Source organism: Archocentrus centrarchus, chromosome 20 (genome assembly GCF_007364275.1).
Source record: "Archocentrus centrarchus isolate MPI-CPG fArcCen1 chromosome 20, fArcCen1, whole genome shotgun sequence".
Classification (NCBI taxonomy): Eukaryota; Metazoa; Chordata; class Actinopteri; order Cichliformes; family Cichlidae; genus Archocentrus; species Archocentrus centrarchus.
Genome location: NC_044365.1, coordinates 15,228,702 through 15,241,179, shown reverse-complemented (window position 1 = coordinate 15,241,179; position 12,478 = coordinate 15,228,702). Strand labels below are relative to the sequence as shown.

Below are 12,478 nucleotides of genomic sequence, written 5' to 3'. Positions count from 1 at the left end.
TGCGTGCCATACAGCAGTCATGTCACTTGGTTCCGTGACACATGTGTCACAGCAATACTCACTTAACCAAAGTGAAACCAAACAGCTAGTGAAAAGAACTAGACAGTGAGTGAAGCAGGACAGGTTCACAGTCTTGATTTAAGCCACAGCTGTGCCTTAATAATACCCATCCAAATAATGCATTTAAATGCAGTGTGGAAGCATGTGATGAGCACGTGACTTTGTGGACCAGGTTCATCACTGTACTCACAAATTCAAGTTAAAACTCTACCATGCAAAGAAAAAAATAAACATACAAACAGGATCATGACACTGCATTTTTCTCTCTTTCTGAACAAAGTTAAGCTGGACTGAGATGAAGAGGGAAAACTGTGTGATCGTGGCACATCCTGGACGGTTTCTTTTTTTTTTTTAATCCTTACATACTGTTCACATTTCTCACCTTCATGGTATAGTTTGGATCAGTTTTGACCAGGGCCAACAATTCCCTACATTTTGAACTCCAGATATATTTAGAATGTATAAATATAATTATAAAAATTGTTTTTGGAGAAAAACATCACACAGTGTCCTGTTTTACCTAAGACAAACATCGCATATTGCAAACAAGTCTGTGCACATGTATTTGCCCCAGTCACTGAAATGCAGCTCAGATGCTGATATAATCATATGACCCACCATCTCTGTTTTTGATCTGCTTTAGTCTCAGTTCACTCTCAGTTCAATAAGGAGAGATCATTAGGAAAAGCTGAACATTATTTATTGATATACAGAATTCAACTGAGTCAGTTAGCCTCTGATGACCCATCTAAGCAGAACAGAATCCCAGTGAATTAGGAATTAGGGCAGGACCCCCGGAGTCTAGACGCTGGCTGAGGTGAAGATAAAGATCGAGGCTTGGATAGTGCACTGAGTGATTTGGATGAGGTGGAGATGGGGAGGAGGTGGGCTGCACAAATGAGTCTGCAAGAAAGAATGACAGGTAAGCAGTGATATTTAAAGTGGAGACTGACTGGCTTGAAGTACGCAGGCAGAAAGACGATTGGTCAAGAAAGATGATGTCAGCTTTGAGTTTGACAGCATGGAAAAGCAGAAGTGACGAATAAACTAGCAGCCAAATACCCAGGACAGCAGACAGAGGAGTGAATACAAATCTTCATTTAGGGGCAGCAAGGTGGTGTGGTGTCACCTCATAGCAACAGTGTTGGGATTATTACTCAGAAAAAGTAATATATTACACATTACTCATTATGTTTCCAAAAGGTAATGTGTACTATATTACTCACTGGAGAGCATAACTACTATTAGACTACTATTATATTACATTTGCACTACTGTGGAAAAAGATCTGTAACACATTGTCACATAATTACATTGAACACCAATGCAAATCTGCATCCTAATGAGGACACACACACACAATCTTTCTTTTAGTTTTTATACATGAACTCAAAATAACAACATTTGAAGGTAAATTTAGAGTAATTTTGCTGATGTTAATCATTTATTACAAAGAATGCACAGACTGAACAGTAAGCTGATACGAAGTTAATATGATACAATCATTTTTATAGAGCAGGCAAAAATGACTTTAAAATAATTTAAACGCATCGATCAAACAATTTTACCTTATATGAGGAGCTCATAACTGGCATTATCTTTATTAACTGAGCAGCTGATAGATAGATAGATAGATAGATAGATAGATAGATAGATAGATAGATAGATAGATGGCTGATTGAACTGATAAATGCCTCTTTACATACAAGCAGAAATATTTAAACACACTGAGGAAGTTAGTCAACAGGACACTGCAAGCACAATTTCTGCAACCTGTGTGAGTACAGACATGAAACTTTATGCAACAAAGTTTCTCAATCATGTGATCTGTCATTCTGTGTTTTAATGCCTCTGACAACCTGCATCAGTCATATTTGGAGTTGTTTGCTTGGTCTGAAACACCAACACAGATGTGAGTACCCAGCAGAGCATTGCACTGTAAAATGATCTGTGTTTTTCATTTATCTGTAACTATAACTCAAATACTACAGTTGTGTAGATCCTGAACCATTTGAACTCTTGTAAAAACTAACAGAAGAAAAGAACTCGTTTCAGAAAATATTTCTATGTATTAAGACTATATCTATTCAGCTTTATTTTTTCATAAGATTGAAAATTAAATTAAAGGCAAGTTTATAAATACATTATATATTTGTAATGCTGTGATACTAAAACAAGACAGAAGAATACAGCTTGCAGACCTGTATGAAAATGTTCTAAACTGAAATTATAAATACTTCATTTGTACCCTGATGAGACTGAGCTGCTTCCTTCTTCACAGGAAAGGGAGAAATTTGACTGTTTTTACATTCTTGCGAGGGCGGGTCTGTGAACCAAGAGCATAAAAAATATGCAAGGTCACAAACATGATTAAGAACCCATATAAAAGCAGAACACTGGAAAGCTGAGATAAAAAGTAGCAGTCAGAAAGCTAATAATCAAACGAGGAACAGGTTCACATTTGAATGAAGGAGCAAATCAGGTGAATCAAGAGGCAGGAAGGTAGCAGTCTGCTCATTATGTATATGTGTATAGTGTTTTTCTATTTAATTTTATTCTATTCTATTTTTAGTTTTCTGTACTGAGCTGCTGTAACGCGCAAATTTCCCCGTCGTGGGATCATTAAAGTTTTATCTTATCTTATCTTATGTTTCTAATTTCAATGACACGTTGCTTTCTTTATTGCTTCATCAAATGAGGCAAGTTCCTGATTTGATCAAACATTTATGTAATTGTGTGTTTTGTTTTTCAGTTTTGTGACGGTCCAATCTGTGAACATCATGACAGCCATCATGTTACTGAGTCTCCTCTTTATTCCAAGTGAGCGTCTCATTTCAGTCATTTACAGTCTGACAGATCAGTGCAGATAGAGATACTTTACAAAGTCAGACACTTTATACTGAAGCTGCTGATGGCACAAAGGAAACATACCAGAAATGATCATGGCTGCTGAAATCAATTTATCATTTTCATGTAGATTTTTATCTTTTAATGTTAATCTCTGGTTTTCCAGGAGCTTTGGCTGCTTGTCCTCCATATGCATACTTGTTCATTACTGCACCAACAGAGATGGAAGCTCTGAGTGGATCTTGTTTACAAATCCCATGTAACTTTAATGCTACTGGACCAGAACCATTTGACAGCACAAGACCTGTCTTTGGATCATGGATCAAAAATGATCCCAGTATTAAAAATGTGATCTTCAACAGCAGTGAGACAGTTAACATCTATCCAATGAATATTACAGGAAACCTGAAACAGAAAAACTGCACAACTCTGTTTTCAAATTTAACCACAACTTATACAAACACATACTACTTCAGGATTATGAACTGGCCGTTCAGAGCAACTGCTGTTTGTGATCCTCTTACAATAACAGTTAAAGGTAAGACAGTTTTCTTTTCATCATCAGGGTTTTATCAAAACTAAAATGTCTGATCAGTTGCAGCTTTGGTTTATTCAACAAAGAGTTATTAACAGGTCAAATGTTACAGAAATCAGGCTCTTAATTATTTTGTATTTATGTTATCCCAAAATGTCTGCACTACCATGATGGTAATATTAGAAACAATACTACATAACAATACTACATATGTTCTGACTTTGACAGTTAAAACAGGGAAGTGCTGATTAGTGTCCGAGTTCCTCCTTTCTAACATTAGTGAGAATGAAAAGTTAACATTTTGCTTTCTGTGCTGATTCCAACACGTAGACATTTTTACTACATGGAAGAAATTTTAAAATGATGATTTTATGTTATGTTACCTGATTATAGAGCAAAGACATGGAATATAAAAACTATCAGGAACCCACACTGATCTCCATCTGTTTCATGACTGTATTTACTGTATCATCAGTGTACAACCTGTGTTTGATGTGAAACCACAGATTCTCCTTGGAGGCCCAAGATTACAGTCTCAGGTGATCTGAAGGAGAAGGAGTCTGTCACTATAACCTGCTCAGCTTTCACTCCCTGTCCACACTCCCCTCCTGAACTCACCTGGAATCTCCAACAAGACTCTCACAACAAAATAGAGGAAAACACAGATGGAAGCTTTACAACTAAAATCCAGCAGACCATCACTCTGTCAGACACACATGATGGAAAGAAGATCAGCTGCTCTGCCAGATATCCTGTGAACCAAGGAGAAGACACCAAGACAGCAGAGACAGTAGAGACTCTCAGTGTTTCATGTAAGACTGAATTTAGCTTATGAAGTTGGGAGATTGATAATTGTTTTTAAAAATATTTATGGGTTGTCAGCTGTAATGAACAAATGTAATTCCTTTCACACTTTTCTTCAGATGCTCCTAAAAACACCTCAGCATCCATCAGTCCATCAGGTTTGGTGTCAGCAGGCAGCTGGGTGAACCTGACCTGCTCCAGCAGAGCCAAACCTCCAGTCAGCAGCTTCACCTGGTTCAAGAAGAGCACAGATGGACCTGTGAACGTATCTGAAGGACAGATTTACAGCTTCAATGTAACAGATGGAGGAATTTATTACTGTGTGGCCACTAATGATCTGGGTAATCAGACATCAGCAGAGATTCATGTGAATATTAAAGGTAAAGTTAGCCATCAGTTATTTTAGTGAATTCAGTCGTTGCATCTTTTCTTCTTTTCTTTGTGGTATACCTTACAAGACAGCAGAAACAGCAGTGACTCTCAGTGTGACATCAAAGTCTTAATTTCTTTTTTTTTTAAATATTTATGGCATATCAGCTGTCCATCCATCCATTCGCTTCCGCTCATCCTATTCAGGGTCGCGGGGGGGCTGGAGCCTATCCCAACTGTCATAGGGCAAGAGGTAGGGTACACCCTGAACAGGTCGCCAGCCTGTCGCAGGGCCAACACAGAGAAACAAACAACCTTTCACACTCACATTCACACCTATGGGCAATTTAGTGTATCCAATTAACCTAACCCCAGTAAGTGCATGTCTTTGGAATGTGGGAGGAAACCGGAGTACCCGGAGGAAACCCACGTAAGCACGGGGAGAACATGCAAACTCCACACAGAGAGAGGGAGAGGCCTGGGCCAAGGTGGAATCCAACCCAGGCCTTCTAGATGGTATTCTAACTGTGAAGCAGCAGTGCTAACCACTGTACCACCATGCTGCCAGCATATCAGCTGTAATGATCAAAATGTAATTCTTGTCACTCTTTTCTTCAGATGCTCCTAAAAACACCTCAGCATCCATCAGTCCATCAGGTTTGGTGTCAGCAGGCAGCTGGGTGAACCTGACCTGCTCCAGCAGAGCCAAACCTCCAGTCAGCAGCTTCACCTGGTTCAAGAAGAGCACAGACGGACCTGTGAGAGTATCTGAAGGACAGATTTACAGCTTCAGTGTAACAGATGGAGGAGTTTATTACTGTGTGGCCACTAATGAGCTGGGTAATCAGACATCAGCAGAGATTCATGTGAATATTGAAGGTAAAGACAAACTAAAGCCTACAATGTGTCACATGCACGATGTCCACATTAAATCATGTCTAGTTTTACTCACATGCAGTTTCATATTTGTAATGTTCTTGTCTTATTTATAATAAAAGAGCTTGAAGAACATTGGGCTAGCTTCAGCTAGCCATTTATTAAAAGACTCAGACTTGACATGTAACATGAACTGCCATCTTAACTCTTTGTCTTCTTCTCCACACCTCCCCTACGTGGGCTCTCGTACAACACTGACACCTGCTGGTGACACCTTAGTTAACACTTATCATTACATCCCCCTTTTTTTTTCAGCTGCTTAAAAGATTACCTCAGTGTCACAGCAGTTATTCCTCATTCACATAGTCTTCACTAGCACTTACATATTAAACAGAATGCAACAACATACATGTTTCAGTAATGAACTTTCCTTATGTCTTGTAACTCAATGTATGCATATGGCTCAAAAGAAATATATTCAAGCTTGGTATTTTCAACACATTTCAACAAACAAACTAGCATTGGTCTTTAAAATTACACTATGACTCTTTCACTTCCTGTAACTGTAACCATTAGGAACACATTTTAACACATTAAAGTCAGCAACGCTTTACCACTTTCTTTACACAGTTAACCCGTTACTTCATTCATATTTGTTCTATGAGCCTCTCAGATGGTTTCTTAGGTCGAGTGGACCTTCTGAGTGTTACAGTCACTGGCAATGATGAAGAAGATTCACTGTGTTGCACTTCTGTCGCAACATTCTCTTGTTCCCATCCTGTCTCTTTCTCTTGACTCTCACCATTCTGAATCTTTAACAGACTCCTCCTGTTTCTCCTTAAAACTTGACCATTCTCTGTCTCGACAACAAACGATCTGGGTCCTACCTCTTGCAGTACAGTTGCTTTTCTGTCCCACAGCTCAGGACCATCAATCCTCACAACATCCTTTTCCTGCAGAGGCACCAGATTCCTTGCTGTTTTATCATAGTTCCTCTTCTGTCTTTGCTTGAGCTTCATTCTTTTGTCAGCCCACTTGTTGTCACTCCTGTAGCCATCCTTCCTTGGCATGTGAGGAAGTGTGGTGCGCAGTTTGCGACCCATGAGCAACTCAGCAGGAGATGCTCCACATTCCATGGCAGTGGCTCTGTAACTCAATAAAGCCAGGTAAGGGTCAGCATTACATTCTCTCGCTTTTTTAAACAATCGTTTCACAACCTGGACCCCTTTCTCTGCCTGTCCATTAGCCTGCTGATACAAAGGGCTAGAGGTGACATGTTCAAATCCGTACTGAACTGCAAAATCACGAAACTCACTGCAGTCAAATTGTGGACCATTGTCACTCACCACACAATGGGGAATCCCATGTCTTGAGAAAAAACTTTTCATGTGTGTGATGACAGACTGTGCTGATGTACTGGAAAGCTGCGCTACTTCAGGATAATTAGAGTAGTAGTCAACCACTAGAAGATAGTCCTTTCCATGTAGATGAAACAAATCAGTACCTACTTTTTGCCATGGTGCAGTGGGAATATCTGCAATCAGCATCGGCTCTTTCTGTTGCTTGTACCGATGTTTAAGACATGTTTCACACTTTTGAACCATCTCCTCTATATCTCTGTTGATTCCTGGCCAGTACACAGCTTCTCGCGCTCTCCTTTTGCATTTCTCCACTCCTAAGTGTCCCTCATGAATGCGTTGTAGCATGTCTCGACGCATAGACTGTGGAATGAGAATCCTGTTTTGTCTCAGAAGCAGACCATTAGCCACACACAAATCTGCACGCACAGGATACCAACCCGGACAAACACCTCGTGACCATCCATTCTGGCTCAGGTGAATTACCTTTTGCAGTTGCGGGTCTTTCGTCGTCTCCTGCGCAATTTGCTGTAGCATTACATCTGATGCCGGGAGAGAAGCAGTCACCATGTTTATGTGCATTTCAACATCAACAGACACAGGGCTACACTGTGTGTCATCACTTGGAGCTGGTGCTCGTGACAGTGCATCCGCCAGAACAATGTATTTGCCTGGTGTATAAATCAGTTCAAAGTCATACCTTTGTAGAAACATCATCAGGTGTTGAATCCTGGGTGACATGTCATTGAGGTTCTTTTTTCTGATTGCTATGAGCGGTTTGTGGTCAGTTTCTACTGCAAACGTTGGCAAGCCATAGACATAACTGTGAAATTTTCCACAACCAAACACTAAGCCCAAAGTCTCTTTTTCAATCTGAGCATAACGTTGTTCAGTCTCTGTCATTGACCTTGATGCATACGCTACCGGCTGCCAACTGTCCTCTTGCATCTGTAGCAAGACAGCTCCTAAGCCATCTTTTGAGGCATCAGTGGAAATTTTCGTTGGCCTTGTTGGATCAAAGAACGTGAGCACTGGCTCAACAGCAACAGTCTGCTTTAATCTCTGCCATTCGTCCTCATGTCGCCTTGTCCATTCAAACACCGTGTCGTGACGTAGCAACTCTCTAAGGCATGTAGTCTTGACAGCTAGGTTAGGAATGAACTTACCTAGGAAATTAATCATTCCCATGGCTCGCAGTACATCTTTCTTATCAGTAGGGGCTGGCATGTCAAGTACAGCTTGCACTTTTGACTGATCAGGTTCCACCCCTGCACTTGTGATCTTGTCACCCAAAAAGGTCATTTGCGTGACCCCAAAAAGGCATTTGTCCCTGTTCAGTTTGAGTCCATTCTTTTTGACCCTCCCCAAGAGTTTTTTCAACCTTTCATCATGCTGCTGCCTTGTTGTTCCCCAAACGACCAAGTCATCAATATAGACTCTGGTACCTTCAAGACCCTCAATTACAGATTCCATAGCTCTGTGAAAGATCTCTGGAGCAGATTTGATGCCAAATGGAAGCCTCAGAAAACAGTAACGCCCAAATGGTGTGTTAAAGGTGGTATATTTGCTGCTTTCTGGGTCCAGTCTCAGTTGCCAGAATCCATGTGAGGCATCAAGTTTACTGAAGAACTTAGCTCCAGCCATCTCACTCATGATTTCTTCTCGTTTTGGAATCTGATAATGTTCTCTTTTGATGTTTTCATTGAGATCTTTAGGGTCAAGGCACACTCTAATGTCACCTGTATTTTTTTTGACACATGTGATAGAGTTGACCCAGTCTGTAGGCTCTTCCACACGCTCAATGACACCCATTTGCATCATTCTTTCCAGTTCTTTTTTTAAAGCTGGTCTAAGTGGCGCTGGTACTCTCCTTGGAGCATGCACTACAGGCTTGGCATTTTCTTTCAGCTGAATTTTGTAAGTTTGGGGCAATGTTCCATGTCCTTGAAACACAGAGGTAAACTTTTCCACTATAGCAGAAGTCCCTTCACAGTGCTGCGGTGTACCACTTTTATTTTGTTCAGCTATCTCCAGGCTGTCTGTGTTTATCTGGTAAATCCTTTTAACCAGACCTAAGTCTTCTGATGCTTTGTCTCCTAGCAGCGATTCATGTCCAGCAGGCACAATGGTGAACAGCAGGTTGTGCTGTTTGCCTTTAGCTGTCACCTTTAGTTTACATCCCCCTTTTGTTTGAATCGGCTGATTATTATAAGCTTTCAAAGGAGCGATTTTTTCTGCAAACCTTTTAGGCTTCTCTTTCAATGTCTGGAAATCTGTTTCACTAATCAAGTTAGCTTTGGCTCCAGTATCAATTTTGAATGTCACCACCGTCCCATTAACTAGCAAAGGAACAGTCCATTTATCATTAGCTGCTACATTAACCATTTGGCTTACATCAGCTAAGGACTGCACAGTCACATTTTCACCATGTGACACCGTCTTTATGAAAAAGGTTTCACTCAAGTTATCACTGTCATCAATGTCTTCCTGGACTGTATGCACGCTTTGTTCCTTCCCCTTTGAGAAACACATTTTGGTGAAGTGATTCAGTCCCTTGCACTTCATGCACCGTTTACCAAAGGCAGGACACCTTCTAGCTTCATGTTTTTCACCACATCGCTTGCAAGCGAACATCCCTTTATTATTCATTTTATTCCTGTCGGCACTGTCATTAAACTTGCTCCGCTGCGTCCTTTTTGGCGCCACAGCGTTCACTACGCCATTTTGTTGGTGCTTTTCTCCTAGCACAGGGCCTTGAAATGTCTGCATCTGGCATCGTGCTAACTCAGCGGCTTGACATATTTTAACAGCCTCGGCCAATGTGAGGTCTGACTCCCTCAATAATCTCTCTCGGAGCTTCTTTTCATTAGTCCCAAAAACTATTTGATCTCTTATCATGGAGTCTTTCAGATCGCCAAAGTTACATGACTGAGCTTTAATCTTGAGGTCTGTGAGAAAATTATCAAATGACTCACCCTGTTGCTGTAGGCGTGAGCGAAACACGTATCTTTCACACGTTTCATTTTTTTTGTCAGGCAGTGTTCATCAAACTTCTTTACGACCTCGTCAAACTTGTCTTTGTCGGCAGGTTCAGCAAACACAAAAGGGTTGAAGACTTCTATCGCTTCTGGGCCGGCAACGGTGAGGAGCACGGCGATTTTTCTTTCCTCTGCTCGTCGATCTATTCCGACTGCCGCCATGTACAGCTGCAAATGCTGTTTGAAAGCTCTCCAACTTGCATCCACATTTCCAGTCAGCTTCAGCGGACCCGGCGGTTTTACTGCATCCATCTTGTTGTGTTGCTTCCTTTACTCGACCCCACTCCTGGTACCATGTAATGTTCTTGTCTTATTTATAATAAAAGAGCTTGAAGAACATTGGGCTAGCTTCAGCTAGCCATTTATTAAAAGACTCAGACTTGACATGTAACATGAACTGCCATCTTAACTCTTTGTCTTCTTCTCCACACCTCCCCTACGTGGGCTCTCGTACAACACTGACACCTGCTGGTGACACCTTAGTTAACACTTATCATTACAATATTGATCTGGTTTTTCTAACAGGACAGAATAGTGACTCCTTCCTACTGTGGTCAGTTCTTGGAGGAATCACTGGGTTCATCTTATTGATCTGTTTTATTATCTTTGTTTGGTAAGTATCACATATCAAAGCAGAAAACATGAACACTTACTGTCACTGATATTTTAGTTGCACATTAAAAATATCTGTTCACTCAAACATATATTTAACATAAACAGAGTTCATTTAACTGCTTCTTCTGTCTTCCAGGAGGTTAAAGTCAAAGCATCAAACTCAACAACAGACTCAGGTAAGAAAACACTAAACTTCTCTGCAGTTTACCGACTGTTCAGATGGTTATTTACTGTAGTACCTCCATCAGAGCAGTCTGCTTACTAGATTTAAATGTCACAGAACTTCATATTTGCTTAATTTTATAGATTCAAACCAAAGAGGTGGTTGCTGAAGAACCAGCAAGTAAAATAGAGGCAAAGGAAATAGAGGGAGAAAACATCCATTATGGAGAGATCAGCTTCTGTAACCTGAGATATGAAGCGTCCTCTGACTCAGTGCAGGACAGAGGACAGCAGCAGGATACGGTGTACGCACAGGTGAATATCAACAGGCCAGAAAACAGCTTAACACAGAGAGCTCACGGCCAAGAGGAACTCTATGCTGAGGTCAAGAAAAAATGAAAACTGTTTGGCGTCATTGTGCAGAAATGACCAAAATATTCATGATAAACTGTTAACACTCTGTGAACAAAGAAATATAAATGTGGAGCTTGTATAGAAAAATGTCTCATTTTTACCTCCAACAGTTCAATGAAGTAAAACAAACTACTCTGTGAAGCCTTTTTAATGTTCAGCTTCCTGTGCTAACTTCCAGCAGCTGTTTTCAGGTCATTTCTTATTAAATGTGTGAACAGAAGTTGCAGCACTTCAATAAGGAGCCAGTTTGCATGACAGTGGAGGCATTTCTTAAGAGGAGAACCTCAGAACCTCCACATATAGTATCATTTTGTAGTAGGACTTCATATTACGGCCCATACCTTATTACCCAAGTTCCCAACATTTACTGTGTAACCTTTATGAATTTTGGGCATAATTTTTAATATTTAGAAGAACTTTCCAGTAGGTGCAGAAGAACAAGGAAGTACTAACTGGAGGCTTTAAAAGAATTTAAAAAACACTATATTTATACTATTTTTAACCATTTTTGGGGTATTTTAGTGGAATGGACAAGTTTCCGATTTTTTAATTGTAATTGCGCAGTATTATCAGGGGTGTAGACTTTAATCTGCTTCAGCTGTGTTTACAGGTGAAGATGGTTTCTGAAGTGAGGATCTTTGGAGCACCAGAGTCATTCAAAATCTTCCCACCTTTAATTGAATAATAGTTCTCATGAATTATTATTCAACACTTGCATATTCTTGCTTTTGTTAATGGATGAAATAGCTTTATTAAAATAAAAGATCACAAAATTCAGGCACTATGTATTTGCATGCATTTTGTATTGCTTCCAAATAAATATTTTCAACTTGCTGTCACTGAAAATGATTCCTGTTCTAAAGAAAAAGACCTGCTCCTGCTGGAGGTATTACTCACTGTGTAATGTTGTTTAGAGAAACTGCTTCAATAAAGTTGTAACTGATTTATATCTGAAGTATCTATTGATTTATAAATATCATACCTTTATCACTGATGGTGCTGAAAAACTTCCCTCTTCAGTATTTTGCTTCTCTTCAGTGACCTCTGAGTTTGATTGCAGCATTCATATATGCACATGAAATGCTGATTCAATCACTCAGAGATCACATTAAGACCTAAATGTTACCCTGTTTACTTTATTTTCCCATTAATTATTATGAAACCTTGTAGAGATGGATTCATCACAGCCAAGTACATGAAATTTACTCAACAATTAAAACCAGAAGACAGAAGAAAATATAACTTGGATTATTTTTTTTTAGTGTTTGCTCATCACATAAAAACAACAGCTCTGACAATAATATGTTAATTTATTGTAATAAATAAATAATAATAATAGTAATAATAATAAAAATACATTTTGCATTTATCTATAGATTAAACTTCAGCTGACAGACTAA

The 12,478-nt window shown here is 39.8% G+C and overlaps 1 protein-coding gene across 1 annotated transcript; it reads left to right on the top strand.

The window, feature by feature from the left end:
• Positions 1–2,522: 2,522 nt before the first annotated feature.
• Positions 2,523–12,063, top strand: LOC115799738 (vascular cell adhesion protein 1-like). The gene is made up of 9 exons (XM_030757012.1): positions 2,523–2,562; positions 2,813–2,880; positions 3,074–3,445; positions 3,949–4,254; positions 4,366–4,626; positions 5,234–5,494; positions 10,413–10,500; positions 10,639–10,678; positions 10,809–12,063. The coding sequence occupies exons 2-9, from the start codon at positions 2,841–2,843 to the stop codon at positions 11,061–11,063; spliced, it is 1,623 nt and encodes a 540-aa protein (XP_030612872.1). The 5' UTR covers positions 2,523–2,562; positions 2,813–2,840; the 3' UTR covers positions 11,064–12,063.
• Positions 12,064–12,478: the final 415 nt, after the last annotated feature.